The sequence below is a fragment of the Pleurodeles waltl genome, chromosome 2_2 (assembly GCF_031143425.1).
Source record: "Pleurodeles waltl isolate 20211129_DDA chromosome 2_2, aPleWal1.hap1.20221129, whole genome shotgun sequence".
NCBI lineage: Eukaryota > Metazoa > Chordata > Amphibia > Caudata > Salamandridae > Pleurodeles > Pleurodeles waltl.
Window position 1 is genome coordinate 1,138,738,008 of NC_090439.1, and position 22,243 is coordinate 1,138,760,250.

At 47.4% G+C, this 22,243-nt stretch overlaps 1 protein-coding gene across 1 annotated transcript in view; it reads right to left on the bottom strand.

The window, feature by feature from the left end:
• MROH1 (maestro heat like repeat family member 1) overlaps positions 1 to 22,243 on the bottom strand; it is a 1,237,492-nt gene that overhangs the window by 428,171 nt on the left and 787,078 nt on the right. The window contains exon 24 of the mRNA XM_069221041.1: positions 12,815 to 12,937. Within this exon, the coding sequence (XP_069077142.1) occupies positions 12,815 to 12,937 (123 nt within the window). The remainder of the gene's footprint in view (positions 1 to 12,814; positions 12,938 to 22,243) is intronic.

The window sequence follows — 22,243 nt, forward strand, 5'->3', positions numbered from 1 at the left end:
GCTTTATTCTGCCCACTCCGAAGATTTTGGAACCACTCTACTGACATAAGGAGCTCGGTGGCTGTCTTAGAGATGTGGCTACTTGGGGGTAGGGTAGTGGAGGAAGCTACAAGCGCTTTGAAAAAACAGTTTGGCCAATGTCTTCCCCGACGTCCACCCAGGCACAAGAGCAATACCTCTTGTGCACGTTCACAATTTGCTCTCGAAACACAGCTTGCCCATTGAAGCTAATCTTTTGGGCTAACACCCCTTGTGGCTTCCTGGCAGGAGTAGGGTAACATTCCAACGGCAAGCCTCTATTGTTACCTGTCCTAGGAGTCGTTTACAGGTCTCCCCAGGTGTGCAGAAGGCTGCCTCGTGGCCAGCATCTGCAAATGGCCACGGACAAACTTGGGCAACAGAGTAGTAACTTTTTAAAAGTTGCATATAGGGAAAAAAAAAAAGGTACCTTAAATTCGACTTGGGCATCAAGTCCGGTTTAATATAATGAGTTGTTTGATACTTTAAAGTGCTAACTTTAGTAGTTGTAGGAGGCTGGCCCTCTATGTAGAGTGCAAAGCTAGGCACATTGTGCAGGGTGTCCAGGTAACCACGTTTGTTTACAGAGGTAAAAACTAGATTACCTAATGCTCTAATTTTTATGGTAGCTTGGTTGAGCAGTTAGGTCAATCTTGGAGAAGTGTTAAGCATCTGTTGTACTCACAGTATCAATCATACAACTCACGCATTCGAAGGAATATGTTGAGACCACTTTATAAAAATTCGTCGGATTTTTTTATAAATTTTAAGACCAATACTATCAAAATTGGTTAAGTACTTTTGAAGATATTAATTTTTGAAATATTAATAAATACAGTGTTTCTGTGCGTAATTATGCACCATAGGAATCAATAGGAAGACACCTTTAGTACTTCATAACTTCATAGAAAATTACACAGTTGCTTTACCAAGTTCCGCTTCTGCAGGTTAGTTGAGGTCGTCGGTGGGCATACTGTGCCAGCTGGAGAAGTTAGGGCAGGTCCCGATTCCGGCGGGAGCAGTGGTGACATGTCTCTTGGAGCTGGTGCAGGGCCACTGCGGGGTGACCACTTGGAAAAGGGCTGCTCTGGTCAAGTTGAAGGTAGTTCGTTGGGGTCCCCTTGGAGTGTTGAGGTGGCAAGGGACCCTTGGGGTACAGCAGGTTCTTCGCTGCAGGGCACTGGGTGGCCAGATGCAGAGCGAATTGGTGATCCAGGAGATGTGCACAAAGGTGCCCTTTAGAGCTGGAGGTAAGTCTTGTTAAGGGTCACTTGCAGGACAACAGGGGCACTCTGGAGGGCGGTCCGAGATGTTCCTGAAGTCCCTCAACTGGGGCTACCTCCTGGGTCAATTTTCAGCTCTGGGTGAGCTGGTTTTCTTGAAGTCCGACGTCAGCTGACCAGTACCCCGGGTACTGGTACAGTCGGGCCACTGGAGGGCACAGTGCCACCAAACTTGGCACACTTGCAAGGTTCGTCCTTGTGGTCATCTGTGTCTCATCAGGTCAGGCTGCGACTACCAGTTCAGGAGTTAGCGGCTGGTCAGTGAAGTGACCATCACTGGGTTGGTTGCTAATTCTAGCAGAGTGGCACCTCCACTCTGGAGGAAGGTCTTGGGCGACTGGCGAAGCCTGGAGGTCCTCTAGGTCTCTTGAGGTCAGTCCAGTTGTCCAGCAGCTCCTCAACGGCGACTGTCGGTTCCTGGGTGCAGCAGCCAGGGTTTGGCGTTTCTTCTTCGTGCAGAAGGTCCTGGGTTCTTGTGCCTTGGCTCTTCTTTGTGCTGGTCTTCTTTGTGTCCTTCAAATCTTATTTCTTGATCTAGGGTTGCCCACTAAGTACTGAATTTAGTAGGAACATGGTAGATTCCAATAGGACACTTACCTTGGGTAGCTACACCCACTATAGTGACCACTTCCTGTGGGAAGGGTCACTTTCCTAAACCTGATTGGCTATTTTCTTTACATCTAAGATGGAGGAAAATTAAATGGAGTGTCCACCTCGCAAGCAACATCTTAGGGGTGGTGCCTGCGAGGTGGGGCCATTCCTCCTACCCTTTGTGTGGTTTTCTACCTTTACTCCTGCCAACAGTAGGGGTTTGCAAAGGGGGGGGGGAGCCATCTGCTGCTAGCAGCAGCCCTGGGGGGCGAATTTCAAGGGTGGTTAGCCCTTTGAAGCTCACCGCCAGGGCAGTGCACATTCCTGAGGAAGGGGGTGTTAGCTCCTCCACCCAGAAAGGGCATTGACTTACAAACCAGAGAGACAGGGCTCTCCCCTAAGGATTGTATATTGGCTGTCTGGAGGTGGCATGCTAGTTAGTACCAGTCAGCAGCCATGCCAGGGTAGTTAGCTTTTGCAAGGGGCCCCTCAAAGGTGACCGATTGGTACACTTAGGGATACATCCAATACTGGCTCCAGTTTGGATTGATCATTCTGAGTTGTTTGTGGCAACCTAAACCTGCCACTCTGACTCCTCAAGGAAGACGTGATGAACAGATCATACTCCTTTTGATCAGTTATTCAGAGTCTCACACATGCCAAGGCAGAACAAGAGATGCAGAATGGATTTCTATGCATTTATTGAAGCAACCACATCCTATTATAAAAAGCATAAGCTGAGATAATTAGTCAGATGAAACATAATACAGTGATCATCGTTACAATCTGTGTAAAGAAGATAAACAACCCCACCATCTTTGTATGATCCTAAAAGCATAAAGATTCCTACTCATACCCTATGTCTAAAGCCTGAGAGCACAGCTGTGTTACCACTTCTGTCTGTCCCGATCTAAGGGAGGTACCCCGACCCCAAACCTCAAGAGGCTGACATGGGTCTGCTTGTTGTCTGGATGGCAATCCTACTGGGTAGCTAAAGAGTCAGCCATACACCAAGGGTTCCCTGAAATTCTATTTGATGCTGGAGTGGGGCAGGAAGAAAGACAGCTAGAAAAATAGAGCCCCCACCTTCAAACCTAGGTTCTAACTAAAGAATCCTTGATATCCAAAAGACTTATGAAAATATTCCTAATATATAGACTACAACAAATCTATTAGTGGTCATCCTTTTTTATTATACACATCAATTGATAATTGCAATCAAAACTTATTATAATACAGTACATCAATGAATTTCTGACAGAAACACTCCCCTTCCTATAAATTCAAATGTGTAACACTAATAAAACTCAAGTACACGATTCATACTCACACTTCACTCAATTCATAAAGAGTTGTAACGCCAAACAGGCATCATTGGATCAAAAGAAAAATCCCAATTAGTGTCTAATACATAGCATTCAGGAAAGGAGAATTGTTTTTAGGACTATTATTAAAGTCCAATGATCCTGTTATTTTCAAATCCACTATATGTGGGATGCAATGACAACAATACATAAAAACCATTCACAGAAATCAAAGTCACCAAGGTTATAATCCCAACTTGAAAGATTATTATTGAAATGCCAAGGTTTCCTATTGATAATGTCTAATGATCCTGTTATTTAAATCCAACAATGTAGGATACAATACAGCAATACATAAAGATCCTTCATGGAGTTCACAGTCACCAAAATTGTAATCTCAACTGAAGAGGCTATTACAGGAGTGCCGATATGCGTGGTGCAAAGTGGCTGGTCAGCCAGGCACCTTTCTCACGGAACATACAAGTAAATCAACTTCAAGGATAAAATCACAAGTGAGAGGAGGAATCTCCGTCACAACAATGATGTTAAGTCATTGTTACGCTCTGTTTCAAGTAAATGCTAGGTCCAGGATGTTTAAAACCAGACAAATTACTTGGCAGTCCAGCCGTTTCTAAAGGCACAGAGCGTCCTGACACAGGGCCTAAGACCCCAATCTGTCCTGCTTATTGCAGTCGTGCTGTCCGTGCACCTGCACCATTCCTCCTCTGATGGTGGGTAAGAAGGCCCTCTACTACAACAAAATGATGTTGAGTATAGTCTCCGCCAGAGACCGGATGACTCATCTTCACCTTTCCTAGACAGCGTCTTCAACCCAGTAGTGATCTATCCGTGACCACTGTCCACTATAAGTGTGGAAAGGAGATGGGTTTGCCACTGATCCAACCATGGGCAAATGGCCACCACAGCTAGTATCATACAGTCTCCTACGAAATCTGGATACAATATGACAGATTCCCATGATGCTGTGCCAAATGGGAGTTGAGGTCCCACTGCAGGGTCTGCATGTGCCATCTAGTACAGCTAGCCAGCAGGATAAAGGAGGCCAACAACCCCAGGATCCATCAGCACTGAGATTCAGGACCAGCCTGAATGTCAGGGAGACTCTATTCCGGGGGAAAGGCACAAACGTACTGCATCCAGAATATATATAATAAACAGGCAAGCCAGAGAAGTTGTCAGGTGTGACTTCTATTTGCTGACAGTGAACCTCAACAATGTTAAGAGGTTTACCATCATCTGGAGATAGTTGACGACTGCTTGGGGCAAGCCTATCTTCAGCAACCAAGTGTCGAGGTAGGTGAAGGTGTGCTGCGACAAACACCATCCCTTTTGGAGACACTCATGGGATACTGGTGAGGCCAAAGGGGGAGAATTAACTGAAAATTCTACTGGACCACTGTGCACCGCAGGTAGCTTCTGTGGGCCTAAAGGATGGGGGATATGGAAATAAGTGAAGTATTCATAAAATATATTTAGTTCTTTCACACTCTAGGTCATCAACTTTGAAACACAAGGTTCAGGTCAACACTGAACTGAAACATGGAGTTAAGTATTGATGGAGATTGCCACTCTTGAAACGCCAAGGCTTGGAGGATCTGAGAGGATGACCATGTAAAAGGAAAAGACAATATTACTAAAAATGCCATCAATTCTGCGTGGGTTGGTGAAGGCAAAGGTTTTTATATTTATAAGGAACTGTCATTAGGTCCCTTTGTGTTATCAATAGATTGGGTACTCAGCGATTCAGTGCTAGTACCAAAAATGCTTCAAATACCATAAATTTAAGGCTTTTAGTGGTACGGAGAATGAAACCTGCTTCACAGTGGCCAAGCCCCCTTCCTTGTGCATACGCATGCCCTCTATAACCCCTGTCACAAAAATAGAAGTCAACTGGTCTGTGTTTTGACCAGTGCCTATGATGCTAGTGGGACATCACAGATAATGTAAAAGTGGTGTCTCTTTTCTTCCCTACAGGAGAAAGTCTCAAAAGTACAATTATGGCAGAAGAGTGTAGGAGTTCACAAAGTCACCTTCCATATGTCTCAGATAGGTAGTCTGTGTTTAGACACTGGATTGGGTAAGGGCTCATGCAGAACATAGCAATGGACAAAGTCATACCAGGCAGCAGTGGCCACGGCACCTGCTTGGCCCTGGTTATTGCCTCCAGAAGTCACAGTTAATTATTATAATGAAGGTTTCTAACTCAGTAACTGCCACGCTTAAAACAAAATAAATAATAATAAAAATTAAAAAATGATCTAAGTGAAGGGCACCCTTCTCAAATTAATGTGTTCCAAACATTAACTTTAATTTTTCAAACAATAATTTCAACATTATTATTTTGTATTGCTCTCAACAACAGATTTATATGGTAAACATAACTTTAATTCTATGGGTTAAAGAATCATTCATTTCTTCAGCACAACCTTTTTCTGCTAGCTATGGGCCTGATTTAGATGATTTAATACAGGGCGTACCGGTTACTTCATCGCAACGGCGACTGATATGCGTCTGCCAAAATCTAAATCTTATTCTATTCTACGGGATTTAGATTTCAGCGCTCTGGATATCAGACACCGCTGTGATGGAGTAACTCATCCGCCAATTCGAAATCAGGCCCTAATTTTCCTAAGAAACCCAAATGAGACATTCAGGCATTTAACTAATGGCAATGTCAAGCATTTCTCCCTTGAATTTCCTCATCTTTCTATGATAATTTGTTGTTAAATATAAGGCTTATGTTCTTTTAACTGTAATCCTGCATGTCTTCATAGGGTTATAGCACAGACTAATACAAAGGCTCTATGGTTTGATAGTCTTATGAAAACATTGTGTGACTGTTGGAAATGGCCCTTTTTGCAGGATTATCCCCAAACGGTTTGGCTGTGACCTCCTGTTTTTGATTGTGTGCTGCATTTTGTTTTTGCAAATTTTGGGACTGTCATGAGGTTATTTTAGCATTTACACAGGTATGTTATTTAGCTCTGGGTCTGAAGGCTGTGCCCCCTTACCTAGTTACATTTCTCTTTTCTTCTTTTTATTATTTTAGCACAGCTTCATTTTAGTGGAGATGTTTTTATTCTTTTTACAGTTGTCCTTCCATGCAGAATCTGTAATTCATTTCTCTGCACAATATTTTCATCATGTACCTCAACCCAAGGCTGTACAGAGTATTGCTGGTCCAAAGAGAACATTGTCTACCCTACACAGAAAATATATGTTGTCACATCAAAGCAGTTCTTATAACAGCACATATATTATTCTAAAACATCACACTGCCCACAACACCTTAGAGGGGACGTTCCAGCTAGCTTGCCATATCATGTTCCATGTTGTCGCAATTTCTGCTGAAACCCATTGGTTCCTTTTTGTCTATGTGGGAGGTCTCCCAGCAGACTAATAAACATCTTCTTTACTGCTCAACACAGGTATGGGGATTGCACTTCCTTACCAGGACTGGATGGGTGGATTAGGACTACCACTGCTATTTGCTCTCATGTAGAAACGTAGTAGTGTAGGTAGGGATTTTAGATACACTATTGTGACAATCTGGTGGGACTGTTTGTGTTACACTTTCTTGGTCACCGCTGTAATAATGATTTGTTTCATTATCCTCAATCGCAATTCATGCCTTTTTACGTAGAACACAGTTGCGTCAATAAATGTATTGAACCAAATCCTGCTTCTGTTTGTCTTTGCATGTATGAGACATTTGTAGCTGAGCAAAAGGGGTAAGATCTGTTCCGCCACGACTTTCCAGTGGAGTCGGAGTGTCATGCAACAGGCTGCCACAAATCACCTTTACCTGTGGTACTTGTGAGGTGCTGCTAGCTAGCCGAAAATGGTTAGCCCAACAGCTGTCACATGGAGTGAGATCAGACTCAGTCCCCCAAACTCGCTGGTGCTGCCTCACAAAATCCAGCTGTCTCTGTACTACAACAGGAGTCCTACAACAATTGTACAACTGCTTGCCAGTGCTCCCTGTCTAAATTGTAATGGTTTATCTATGATTGGCATATTAAGTTTACTAGTAAGTCCCTAGTATAGTGTACCATGGATGCCAAGGGCCTGTAAACTAAATGCTATTAGTAGGTCTGCAGAACTGATTGTACCACCCACAGGTGTAGCCCTGTAAATATGTCTCAGACCTGCCACTGCAGTGTCTGCGTGGGCAGTTTTTAACTGCCATTTCGGCCTGGCAAGTGCACCCACCTGCCAGGCCGAAACCTTCCCTTTAATTACATCTGAGTCACCCCTAAGGTAGGCCCAAGGCAGCCCCATGGGCAGGGTACAGTGTATTTAAAAGGTGGGACATGTACTTATGTGTTTTACATATCCTGATAGTGAAGTACTGGAAAATTTGTTTTTCACTATGACAAGTCCTGTCTCTCCCACAGGGTAACATGGGGATTGCCTTGAAATATCTTTTAAGTGTAATTTCCTATTGGGAGCAGATAGAGATGTAGAGGTTGGGGTCTCTGAACTCACAATTGAAAAATACAGCTTTTGGTAAAGTTGATTTTTGAATTGTAAGTTTGAAAATGCCACTTGTAAATGGGCATTTTCTTGCTTAGCCGTTCTGTGCCTCTGCCTGTCTGCTGAATAAACGTCTGGGTTGGGCTGTTTGTGCATTCACTCTAGACAGTCACACAAAGGGAGCTGAGGTGTGCCCTGCATTTCCTGATGGCCCATCACTAGGCTGGTGGTCTTCAGAGCTAGAGTAGTGGAGGAGCTGAATGAATAGGGCTGTACCTGTCCTTACACAAACCAGTCTCCAACTGCCTGGAGTGTGTCTGGACCCATGGCAGGAAATGACATGGTCTTGTGCACTACAAAGTCTTCTCTTTGAAGTTTGCCTGCTTCAAAAACAGAAATGGGTATAAGTACTGGACCTCTGATACCACATAGTTAGAATCCTTATGGACTGAGGACACTCTGTCAGGAAGAGCTGGATGCTGTAGGAGGGACTGCTGTTCTGCCTGTTGCTCTGCTGGCCTGCTGATGGCTGCTTGTGTCCTGGGAGTGAAAGGACTGGACTTTGTTTTCTACATCTGGCTTCCAAAGGTTCTCCAAGAGCTTGGACTGAGCTTGCCTTCTGTTCAGAAGTCTCAGTGACATCAAAGACTTCATCTGCCAGCACCTGGCCTTTTCTTGCTGAGACTCCTGACTTGCCAAGTGTGCCAAATCCAGTTGCTGAGCCCTAGGGAGTGAGTTCTGGTACAACCAAGAAGAAACCAAGCACACTGACTCCAGAGTGACTTTGGAGCCGGTGCTGCTGTCCGACTCAGCGCCGCTGCCTGCACTGGAGCCATGGTCCCCGCTAAATGCAACAACCGCGACCGACACCACAGGCCGATGCCGTCGCAGCGCCTCTCAAGTCCTGCCACAGCATGAGTCCAGAGCACTGTGTCATCCATTGTCCGTGACACCCACCTCCAACTACGCGCAGCACCTGCTGCCCTTTGGTGTAAGCGTGACACTGTGAAGTTGACACCTTGACCTGATGGATTCATCGACCCTGCCGGGCTGCAAAGAACCAATGCTTTGCCAACGACTCCACATCACCTCCCCTGCAACTGCAAGGAACCGACTCCTCCCCTCCCTAGCAGCAAGGAACCAATGCCTCACCTCCCCGGAAGCAGTAAGGAGAACCAACGCAGTACCGGTTCCAGTGATGCTTCACCTCCCCAACTTCATGCAACATCCTTGTTTCCTCATCGTTTTCCAAGGTACTGTACTTGGGGTCTGTGTGACTCAGTGACTGGCCCGCACTCTCTCACGAGTGGTGCGGACTGTGGAAAACTACTTTGTTAAGATGCAGTGATAGCCTCAGTTAGAGCTATTGTGTTTCTAAGCGCATTACTAAGATTTAACCTTTCAAAATTGGTATCTTTACTTGTGCATGTTGGATTTTTGAGGATTTGGTCTTGTTTTACTCAGATAAATATTGGCTATTTTTCTAAACTGGTGTGGAGTACTTTTGGGTTGTTTTCTCTGTGTTAGTGTGCGGGTGTACAAATAAATACTTTACTCATTGTCTCGGAAATAAGCATGACTGCTTGAGCCAAGCTACCAAAGGGGTGAGCAGGGGTTACCTTAGCTGTATGACTTCCTTACCCTGACTAGAGTGAGGGTCACTACTTAGGGTGCAAGCCACTGCCAACTAGATACCCCATTTCTAACAGACATACATGTAATAGTGTAATTTTCTTTGAGATTTGGTTCTACCTCACTACTAACAAAATAACCTAACAAGAAGGGACCCTTAAGGCAAAAAATACAAGATAATACATGATTCCTAATGCTAGGCTTATTGTAAGGAAATGCCTCCTTGGCATGGTTACCCCCTAACTTTTTGCCTTTGCTGATGCCAAGTTATGATTTGAAAGTGTGCTGGGACCCTGCTAACCAGGCCCCAGTACCAGTGTTCTTTCCCTAAACCCTAAACTGTACCTTTGTCTCCACAATTGGCACAGCCCTGGAACTCAGGTAAGTCCCTTGTAACTGGTACCCCTGGTACCAAGGGCCCTGATGCCACGGAAGGTCTCTAAGTTGCGGCAGCATGTCTTATGCCACCCTGGAGACCCCTCACTCAGCACATGCACACTGCCTCACAGCTTGTGTGTGCTGGTGGGGAGAAAATGACTAAGTCGACATAGCACTCCCCTCAAAGTGCCATGCCAACCTCACACTGCCTGTGGCATAGATAAGTCACCCCTCTAGCAGGCCTTACTGCCCTAAGGCAGGGTGCACTATACCACAGGTGAGGGCATATGTGCATGAGCACTATGCCCCTACAGTGTCTAAGCAATGCAGGGTAGCCATAAGAGTATATGGTCTCGGAGTTTGTCAAACACAAACTCCACAGTTCCATAATGGCCACACTGAAATCTGGGAAGTTTGGTATCAAACTTCTCAGCACAATAAATGCACACGGATGCCAGTGTGAAATGTATTGTAACATACACCCAGAGGGCATCTTAGAGATGCCCCCTGAATACCAATCCGACTTCTAGTGCAGGCTGACTAGTTTTTGCCAGCCTGGCACACACCAGACATGTTGCTGGCCACATGGGGAGAGTGCCTTTGTCACTCTGTGGCCAGGAACAAAGCCTGTACTGGGTGGAGGTGCTTTCACCTCCCCCTGCAGGAACTGTAACACCTGGCAGTGAGCCTCAAAGGCTCACCCCTTTTGTTACAGCGCCCCAGGGCATCCCAGCTAGTGGAGATGCCCGCCCCTCTGGCCACTGCCCCCACTTTTGGTGGCAAGGCAGGAGGAGATAATGAGAAAAACAAGGAGGAGTCATCCACCAGTCAGGACAGCCCCTAAGGTGTCCTGAGCTGAGGTGACCTCTGCCTTGAGAAATCCTCCATCTTGAGTTTGGAGGATTCCCCCAATAGGATTAGGGATGTGCTCCCCTCCCCACAGGTAGGAGGCATGAAGAGGGTGTGGCCACCCTCAAGGACAGTAGCCATTGGCTACAGCCCTGCCAGACCTAAACACACCCCTAAATTCAGTATTTAGGGGCACCCCAGAACCTAGGAAACTAGATTCCGGCAACCTGAACTAAAGAAGAAGGAATGCTGACCTACAAGCCTGCAGAGACGAGGGACGACAACAACTGCTTTGGCCCCAGCCCTACCGGCCTGTCTTCAGAGTCGAAAACCTGCAACCAGCGACGCATCCAACAGGGACCAGTGAACTTTGAAGCCTCAGAGGACTGCCCTGACCCCCAGGACCAAGAAACTCCTGTGAGCAGCGGCTCTGCTCAACAATCTGCAACAAACTTGCAACTTTTCAACAACTTTAAAGACTTCACGTTTCCCGCTGGAAGCGTGAGACTCGACACTCTGCACCAGATGCCCCCAGCTCGACCTGCAGAAAACCAACACCTCAGGGAGGACTCCCCGGCGACTGCGAGCCCGTGAGTAGCCAGAGAAGACCCGCCTGAGCCCCCACAGCGACGCCTGCAGAGAGAATCCAGAGGCTCCCCCTGACCGCGAATGCCTGTAAAAAGGGACCCGACGCCTGGAACCAACACTGCAACTGCAGCCCCCAGGACCTGAAGGAACCGAACCTCAGTGCAGGAGCGACCCCCAGGCGACCCTCTGCCTTGCCCAGGTGGCGGCTGTCCCAAGAAGTTCCGCTGTGCCTGCCTACACCGCTAGAGTGACCCTCCATTATTTTCAACCTAAAACCTGATGCCTGCTTTGCCCACTGCACCCGGCCGCCCCTCTGCCGCTGAGGGTGTACTTTGTGTCCCTTCTCGTGTCCCCCCCGGTGCTCTACAAAACCCACCTGGTCTGCCCCCGAGGACGTGGGTACTTACCTGTTCGCAGACTGGAACCGGAGCACCCCTGTTCCTCATAGGTACCTACGTGTTTTGGGCACCTCTTTGACCTCTGCACCTGACCGGCCCTGAGCTGCTGGTGTGGTAATTTTGGGGTTGCCTTGAACCCCCAATGGTGGGCTGCCTATGCCCCAAACTTGAGACTTGTAAGTGTTTTACTTACCTCCAAAACTAGCCTTTACTTACCTCCCCCAGGAACTGTTGATTTTTGCACTGGGTCCACTTTTAAAATAGCTTATTGCCATTTTTACAAAGACTGTACATGATATTGCTTTTATTCAAAGTTCCTAAAGTATCTAAGTGAAGTACCTTGCATTTAAAGTGTTGAATGTAAATCTTGAACCTGTGGTTCTTAAAATAAACTAAGAAAATATATTTTTCAATATAAAAACCTATTGGCCTGGAGTAAGTATTTGAGTGTGTGCTCCTCATTTATTGCCTGTGTATGTACAACAAATGCTTAACACTACCCTCTGATAAGCCTACTGCTCGACCAGACTACCTCAAAATAGAGCATTAGAATTATCTAAGTTTGCCACTATCAACCTCTAAGGGAAACCCTTGGACTCTGTGCATACTATTCCTTACTTTGAAATAGTATATACAGAGCCAACTTCCTACACTTATTATGCCACAATTTTAAGACTGAAAGAAAAATGGCACATTGTGAGTAGAATTGAAGGAAACACAATTTTACGCCATTATTTGGCAAACTAGCCACATTAAAGGTAATGTCATGACATAAACAGAATAACAGAAGTAAATACTGAACTGTGGAAAGAATGTGTATTGACTGTTAATGTGGAAGATTTCTGGATTTAAAACCTCCTTATTGTTCAATAAAAGCGTTCAGAACAAAAAGATAAGCAACTATACATATGGAAAACAACGAAGAACAATGTGCAAAACTACACTAGCAAAAAGGGAAACAAGAAAATTGTAGTGGGGATCTTCACCGCAAAGCAGTAAGGCGACCTGTAGAGGGTGAGACCCAGTGATCCTCTACTCATACCCTGGGATAAAAATGCAAAACAAGAACAGTACCCAACAGCAGGTCCTTCAATGGTTAATGATCATTGTCTAATAGCAAAGGGAAAAAATTCACATGGATTACTTCATGAGGGATTTTCAAGTCTCACAAAGACAAATGCTAGAAGACATCATGTGATGATGTACATTGTTACCACCAACACTCTGAGATACTATTTTTTCACAACACACTCATAATTAATGCTTCTTCTCTTACCATCATTTGAGCTATCAGTTCTGCTTTACGCGAGAAGTTGAAAAAGCTGGACTGCATGCTATTGCAGATGGCCATAGCGATCATACAGATGCTCCTTATAAGACACAATTTCAAAGTCAGGTCCTAAATTTAAGCATATAAAATTAAATTAAAACACCCATGTGTAAAAATAGAAACTCATCAAAAGGTATAACAGATTAACATTTTCAAGATCAAATTACATCAAAGAGGAGTTGATTGTAAAACTAGTTCTGCATCTCAGTGATCTTCACTGAAGTCATGTATATTATAACTTGCCTGTACATCTGATTCCAGAATGTTTTTAAATATCCATATAAAATTACAATAAATGATAAAAGAAAAGCTAGACATGTAAATGCATAACCATGCACTTCAACCTAGGTTTTCCAGTTTAAAATGTTTTCTTCTATGTAAAGTACAAGTTACTTACCTTCGGTAACGAAATATCTGGTAGAGACATATTGTAGTTGCAGATTTGTTACCTTAGAATTTCCCCCAGGCGTTAGACTGGATCCAGAGATTTTTCTTACAGCAATACCCTTGCGTGTCGGTAGGTGGCGTTGGTCGACTCCGTGGGCGTCAGTCACCGTGATGATGTTGGGAGTAGTACATAGACGTCGCCTTCGCGCAGCAACGTCAGTTTCTTTTAACTTTCCACGCCAAAGCGCAGACCCGCTAATAACACAGATTGGTGCGCCAGAGCTAAGGACCTGTAGGGGGAATCCCTGTCCCTAGAAATCAGTTTGCAAGCGGGGAGGATGGGTGGGCGCTAAGGAATCTGCAACTAGAATATGTCTCTACCAGATATTTTCATTACTGAAGGTAAGTAACTTGTACATCTGATAGAGACTTCTAGTTGCAGATTCCTTACCTTAGAATAGATACCCAATCAATGCCATCCTCGGTGGTGGGCTGCGAACCAAGATCATACTAGGAAGTCCTGCAGGACCAAACGACCAAAGTAGCCGTCCCGACGGACCTGACTGTCCAGGCAGTAGTGTTTAGCAAACATGTGCAGGGACCGCCACATAGCTGCCTGGCAGATATCCAGGACAGGACCTCTGCGTGCTAACGCAGTGGAAGCAGCAGTTGCTCTGGTGGAATGAGCACGCAAGGGTACAGAAGGTTGCTTCTTGGTCAAAATGTAGCACATTTTAATGCAAAGAACCACCCATTGAGAGATGGTACGTTTTTGCTCCGCCTTCCCTTTTTTCACTCCCACATACCCGACAAAGAGTTGATCATCCACCCGGAAATCTTTAGTATGATTAAGATAGAACGCCAATGCTCTTTTTGAGTCCAGACGGTGGAGTCTCTCCTCCTCATGAGAAGGATGTGGGGGTGCGTAGAAAGTAGGCAGGGTGATGGACTAGCGTACATGAAAAGGCATAACCACCTTTGGAAGGAAGGAAGCTTTAGTGCGCAACACCACTTTGTCAGGGTGCAGAGACAAGTATGGAGGTTTAAATGAAGGGCTTGAAGCTCACTCACCCTGCGAGCAGAAGTGATGGAAACAAGAAAGACAGTTTTGAGGGTGAGGACCCGTAAGGGACAATTGTGCATCGGCTCAAAGGGAGTACACATTAAATAAGTAAGGACAAGATTGAGGTCCGACTGAGGCATGATCAATGGAGTGGAAGGAAACAAATGGGTGAGGCCTTTTAGGAATCTACTCAATAGGAAAAAGTGAGGGCTAATGAGGTAACCTAAGGAAGGCCAAAAAGGCACATAAATACCCTTTAAGGGTGCCCAAAGAAAAGCCCTGCTGGGCCAAAGAAAGAATTAACAGAAGAACATCGTATAGAGGGGCAGAGAGGGGATCAACATACTTGTTGGTACACCATGCCACAAATATATTCCAATGACAGGCGTATACAATTTTGGTGGAGGGACGCCTGGCTGCCAAGATAACATGGCAGACTTCAGGTTGAAGATCAAAAGTCGTCAACTGTTGCCGCTCAGTCTCCACGCATGAGGGCAGAGGTTGGACAGGTTCAGATGGAAAACCGTCCCCTGTTGCTGTGACAGAAGATCTGCCCGAAGAGGCAGTCTGAATGGAGGATCGATGGACAGGCTCAATAGCTCTGGATACCAGACTCTCCGTGCCCAGTCCAGAGCCACCAAAATGACTTGGGCCCGGTTGTTCCTGATCTTCTTGAGAGCTCTGGGCAGAAGATGGGATAGGCGTAAATGAGGCTGGAGTTCCACTCAAGATTAAAAGTGTCTCCGAGCGAGTGCCGCCTTGGAAACTCCAACATGCAAAGCAGCAGACACGGCGCGTTCTCTGAGGAGGCGAACAGATCTAACCAAGGCTCTCCCTACTGCTGAAAGAGATCTTGCGCCACCTCCGGATAGAGAAGCCATTTGTGATCGGCTGTGCATCAACGGATGAGTTTGTCTGCTCTGGCATTGATAGAACCTGCCAGATGCTGAACCACCAGGGTAATGCAAGAAAACAGAGGGATGGGGAGGGTTAATGGTCCAGTGTAAGACCTCCCAATGAATACGTAAATAAAGACAAATACACTGTTCCAATTGAAGGAGAGGATACTCAAGGGGGATCCTAATCTTTAGGAGCAGAAGCCTCACACACCCGTGAGGGTGTCATGCTTCATCATCGGCATTGCTCCTCGTCAGACTGGCGCTGCAATATCTGACGGGCACCACCCCAAATGGGGTGGCTCTTTGCCGGAGTTCTTAATTGATGAAGATGCCACAGCCCTACATAAGAGTGTGGGGAAAGGAAATCAAACAAAAAAGGGTTAAGATTGACTCTCTAAAACCGAAGAGAATAATCCATTTATTAATCAGCACGGAAATTAGAGGCCAAGATAAAAAAAAAAAAAACGAGGTATAATCAAAAGAGTGAAACAGAGGCAATGCTCAATCACTCTATCGTAGAAGAGAAGAAGAACAGAGGGTGGAGAATTTCTAGGCCAACCCTCATCAGGGTCAACATGTTTCACGTCGCTAGTGGCCCATGAGGGTCCGGTGACGCTTCTTCAGGACCAGTTAACTATATGTATCTCCTATTCAAAAAAATCACATGGATAAATACACACAAAAATAGTGAGTACAAGCGTATCCAGTCACTTATACTAGTATTGGGAGGAACATTTAGTCCTATCTTTCTCCCATCCCCATTTTAGGAACGAGCTACATGGGATAACATGGACCAATCGTCAGGAGTGAGACTAATTGTCAAACGGTGCTCCTAACTGCGTGCGACCTACCCGCGTCCGTGTTTCCCGAAGGGTAATGCTCTGATTTTCCAGCCATGTCCAGAGGCATAGAGCCTCCTGACAAAGGGTCCAGGACCCTACTCACCCCCGTTTGTTGCAGTACCACATGGCGGTAGTATTGTCCGTGAACACCTGCACTACTTTCCCTTTGAGAGAGGGAAGAAATACTTTCAACGCAAGCCTGATTGCCCGGAGCTCCAGAAGGCTGACATGGAGCCCAGACTCCGCCAGAGGCCTCTGATCTCTACCTCTCCCAGATGCCCCCCGAACCCAGAAGTGACGCATCTGTCATTATAGATAGATCTGGTTGGGAAGGGAGAGGGATCTGCCATGGACCCAAAGCGGATTTGAAAACCATCACTGCAGGTCTTTTGCAGTCCCCTCTGAGATCTGGACCATGTCAGAGAGATTCCCCCTGCTGCTGCGCCCACTGGAACTTCAGGTCCCACTGCAGAGCCTGCATATGCCATCTGGAATGAGTCACTAGTAGAAACATATTCTAGTTGCAGATTCCTTACCATAGAATTTCCCCCAGGTGTCAGACTGGATCTGGAGATCATACTAGCAGGATACAGGAGTCCATGATACCATGAGGCCCAGCAGCCTCAGTCAGTCTCACTGAAACCCAAGACAGAGGCTGAAAGATCGGAATCATAGCCTGCATATCTTGGACACACTTTTTGGGAGGATTAGCCCAAAACTACACTGTGTCCAGAACAGTTAAGATGAAGGGGAGCGTCTGAGAGTGAGTCGGGTGTGACTTCGTCACGTTTATAGTGAACCCCAGCGTGTGCAGGAGGTTCGCCATAGTCTGAAGGTGGGAGATGACTTTCTGGAGCGAGTCCGCCTTCAACAGCCAGTCGTCGAGGTAGGAGACGACTGATATACCCCTAGCCTGTGCATATGAGCTGCAACCGCCGCCAACACTTTTGTGAACAACCGAGGGGCGCTGGTAAGGCCGAAGGGGAGCATGGTAAATTGAAAGTGCTCATGACCTACCACGAATCGTCGGTAACGTCTGTGGGCAGGCAGGATGGGGATGTGGAAATAAGCGTCCTGCACGTCCAAAGCTACCATCCAATCTCCTGGGTCCAAGGCAGACAGAACCTGAGCCAGGGTGAGCATTTTGAATTTCTCCTTCTTGAGGAAGTAGTTTAGGTCTCGAAGGTCTAGGATAGGACGCAAGTCCTTGTCCTTTTTCGGCACCATAAATTAGTGGGACTAACAACCACGGCCTACTTCGGGCACAGGGACCTTCTCTATACCTCCCTTGGCCAAGTGAGCTGCGACTTCCTGGCGGAGAAGTGCCAAATGATCCTCGAAGGTGACTGAAGGATGGAGGCATGGCTGGTGGAGCAGATTCGAAAGGGAGGGAACAGCCCTTTCAAACGACCTGCAAAACCCACCTGTCCGTAGTGATGGATTCCCAGTGGGCCAGGTGATGGCGAATCCTGCTGCCAACTAGATGGGAGTGAGGGGACGGACCAGGAGGGTTTGGAGGCTGCAGCGGGGGCAGAGGTGGACTGGGGAGACCTCTGGTTCCCTGTCCCACACGGGATTCCGCATCCCCGGCCACACAGAGGACGCGACAGGGAGCCTCTTCCGTGGCCACGAAATAGGCGAAAAGCAGACTGCGGGGGCGAGGGGCAGAGGAAAGACCAAGGGACTGAGCCATAGCTCAGGAATCCTTGAATCTCTCCAAGGCCGAGCCCGCTTTGTCTCCAAATAGACAGGAGCCATCAAAGGGCATGTCCATGGGGGCTGTTGGACATCCCCAGAAAAACAAGAAGTACGCAACCAGGCGTGGCGTGTCAAGGCCACCGTCGTAGCAACCCATCTGCCCAGAATGTTATTCGTGTCCAGCCCACAACGGATTGTGAACTTTGCCACATCTCTCCCATCGTTCACGGCTTGAGACGATAGGACAGGCCTCCTCTGGTATCTGTGGCAGGACTTGGGCAACCGTATCCCACAAAGAATATGTATAGCGGCTGTAAGGAAATGCCTCCTTGGCATGGTTACCCCCTGACTTTTTGCCTTTGCTGATGCTAAGTTATGACTTGAAAGTGTGCTGGGACCCTGCTAACCAGGCACCAGCACCAGTGTTCTTTCCCTAAACTGTACCTTTGTCTCCACAATTGGCACAACCCTGTCACCCAGGTAAGTCCCTTGTAACTGGTACCCCTGGTACCAAGGGCCCTGATGCCAGCGAAGGTCTCTAAGGGCTGCAGTATGTCTTATGCCACCCTGGGGAACACTCAATCAGCACATGCACACTGCCTCACAGCTTGTGTGTGCTAGTGGGGAGAAAATGACTACGTCGACATGGCACTCCCCTCAGAGTGCCATGCCAACCTCACACTACAGCCCTAAGGCAGGGTGCACTATACCACAGGTGAGGGCATAGGTGCTCATGCCCCTACAGTGTTTAAGCAAAACCTTAGACATTGTAAGTGCAGGGTAGCCATAACAGTATATGGTCTGGGAGTTTGTCAAACACGAACTCCACAGTTCCTTAATGGCTACACTGAAAACTGGGAAGTTTGATATCAAACGTCTCAGCACAATAAATGCACACTGATGCCAATGTGCACGTTATTGTAAAATACACCCAGAGGGCACCTTAGAGGTGCCCCCTGAAAACATACCCGACTTCCAGTGTGGGCTGACTAGTTTTGCCAGCCTGCCACACACCAGACATGTTGATGGCCACATGGGGAGAGTGCCTTTGTCACTCTCTGGCCAGGAACAAAGCCTGTACTGGGTGGAGGTGCTCTCACCTCCCCCTGCAGGAACTGTAACACCTGGCGGTGAGCTTCAAAGGCTCACCCCCTTTGTTACAGCGCCACAGGGCATCCCAGCTAGTGGAGATGCCCAACCCCTCCGGCCACTGCCCCCACTTTTGGCGGCAAGGCTGGAGGAGATAATAAGGAAAGCAAGGAGGAGTCACCCACCAGTCAGGACAGCCCCTAAGGTGTTCTGAGCTGAGGTGACCCTTACTTTTAGAAATCCTTCATCTTGTGGATGGAGGATTCCCCCAATAAGATTAGGGCTGTGCCCCCCTCCCTCAGGGAGGAGGCACAAAGAGCCACCCTCCAGGACAGTAGCCATTGGCTACTGCCCTCCCAGACCTAAACACACCCTTGAATGTAGTATTTAAGGGCTCCCCAGTACCTAGGAAACTAGATTCCTGCAACCTAAAGAAGAAGAAGGACTGCTGACCTAAAGCCCTGCAGAGAAGACGGAGACGACCACAAAAAAGGGGAGTACGGGGTTGTTTATAAAGTAGGGGGGTCAGTAGTGTACTAATTGTGACGCTAGACCACTCGTAGTCCTCAACTAGAGGTGAAAATTGGGTGGGCTGTGTAGTGGTGTTCGGTCTGGGGGGAAGGAGAGGAGCTGGGGAAAAAACAAGGAAAGGAAAGTTTCCTTTACGGACTAGGTGGTCTCACACACTATATAGTGTCATGCTTCATCATATGACCACCTAGCCCCACCCAGGTAGGACAGTGCCACCTGGGCGGACTCGACCTCACTGTTAAAAGAACAGGAGGGAGTGCGTAAATTAATCTTATTCCTGGAAATAGGGATCCAGCTATGCTAGGGAAATAAAAACACCTACTCAGGTACCCGGGTAACTTTAATGGGGGTCCTGTGTGGTGTGGTTAAAAAGGATGGGGAACCAGTGTGAGAGCAATGACTCACAAGGTCACCTGTCTAAAATGGGGTAGCCGACATGTTTCTGCCCTTATGGTGGAGCTATGGAGAGTCTCTGGGCATTCATCAGGGCATTGGATCCCTGTAGTGATTCCTACTTAAACACTGCGAAAATAATCACATAGGGAAGGGAGGGCCTACCTTAACCAAGAAAATATCTGGGGAGGACCTAAAGAAAAAGGGATGAAAACAGACCAAAACATAGTGAATAATAAAACACAGCACACCACTCCACACGTGACAAAATTCATGCATGCCGCAGAAGTGCTGGTTGCAAAATTTAAATCGCAATAGCATCGAGGTAGGTAATGCACGGTACGCATTAGGAGGGGAAGACAATTTCTTACCCTCACAGTTGAGGCTACTAGCCTCTGGTATCCTGGAGAGGGAGCGTCCCCTTATAGTCAGACTCTAAGGTTCCAGGGGAAAAAAAGGGAAAGAGCAGAGGAAAAAACCGATAATCATAAAGGTAGTTAAAGGAATGCGGGGGAGGGGAAGAGAGGAAAAGAGGAGAGTGAAAAGAAGGGAAAAAAAGGGGGAAGGAGTAGAGAGAGAGAGGATCCAATGACAGAGGAAAGGGAGAGAAATGGAAAATAGAGGCAAAGATTAAAGGTCAAGATGGAGAGGAGGAGATAAAAAGGAGAAAGAAAAAAGAAAAAAAGAAAAAAAGAGAATAGGAAAAAGGAAGAGAGGAAAAAGGGAAGAGAAAGGGAAGTGGGAAGATAAAATAAGATAAAATAAATTAAAAAGGGAACAGAGATGTCTTATCTGTGTCTCCCACGCTGTCTGACTCACTGCATCAAAGGTGGGCGCTCTCTGTGCGCCTATACCGACCTCTCGTTCAGGACCGCTTGGATACAATGGTCTGGTGGTGAGGGGTAGATAAAGACGGAGACGACAACTGCTTTGGCCCCAGCCCTACCGGCCTGTCTCTCCACTTCGAGAAAAACTGCAACAACGACGCATCCAACAGGGTCCAGCAACCTCTGAAGCCTCAGAGGACTACCCTGAATCTAATAGGACCAAGCGGCCCTGTTCAACAAACCTGCAACTTTGAAACAAAGAAGCAACTTTTAAAGACCACACGTTTCCCGACCTGCGGAAAACCAACACTACAGGGAGGACTCCCCGGCGACTGCGAGCCCGTGAGTAGCCAGAGTTGCCCCCCTCCCCCGAGCCCACACAGCGACACCTGCAGAGGAAATCCAGAGGCTCTCCCAGACCGCGACTGCCTGCTGCAAGGAACCAGACTCCTGGAACGACACTGCACCCGCAGCCCCCAGGACCTGAAGGAACCGAACTCCAGTGCAGGAGCAACCCCCAGGCGACCCTCTGCCTAGCCCAGGTGGTGGCTACCCGAGGAGCCCCCCCTGTGCCTGCCTGCATCGTTGAAGAGACCCCCAGGTCTCCCATTGATTCCTATTGAAACCAGACGCCTGTTTGCACTCTGCACCCGGCCGCCCCTGTGCCGCTGAGGGTGTACTTTCTGTGCCTGCTTGTGTCCCCCCCTGGTGCCCTACAAAAATCCCCCCTGGTCTGCCCTCCGAGGACATGGGTACTTACCTGCTGGCAGACTGGAACTGGGGCACCCCTATTTCCTTTGAAGCCTATGTGTTTTGGGCACCACTTTGACCTCTGCACCTGACACGCCCTGAGCTGCTGGTGTGGTAACTTTGGGGTTGCCTTGAACCCCCAACGGTGGGCTACCTTGGACACTTGAACCTGCAAGTGTTTTACTTATCTGTGAACTTAACAAATACTTACCTCCCCCAGGAACTGTTGATTTTTGCACTGTGTCCAATTTTAAAATAGCTTATTGCCATTTTTGTCAAAACTGTACATGCTATTGTGATTATTCAAAGTTCCTAGAATACCTGAGTGAAATACTTTTCATTTAAAGTATTGTTTGTAAATCTTGAACCTGTGGTTCTTAACCACTCGCATGCCTTGGACGGGGTGACCTCGTCCAAGGCAGCGGTTCCCGTGTGCCAAGGCAAGGGAACTGGGGGGAGCGCTAGCGCTCCCCCCATGGGCACTACACCCACCCACCCAAGGAGGGGATGGAAGGGGAAGCCCTTCCACCCCGACAAATCTGATGACGTCAGCGCGCGCACAGCACGCCGTCATCAAGTGTTGCTGGGATGCGCTGGAAGCCATTTGCATCCAGCGCGTCGAGGGAAGAGGACTTCCTAAGGTAAGTCCTTCCCTTTTTGGGGGTTTTGGGGGGGAAAACAGACACGGGGAAAGGAAAGGGTATTTTCTTTCCCCCTGTGCCTGTTTTCACTAGATTCCTACTCCACGATCACGGGCAGGGCCCGCGATCGTGGAGCAGGAATCTCCACTAGACACCAGGGATTTTTGGGGGTATGTTTTTTTGGGGGTGACCCCTTGGGCAAGGGTCGCCCCCCAGGGGGCTATTTTCTTTAGTATTTCCCCCCCCCCGGGGGCA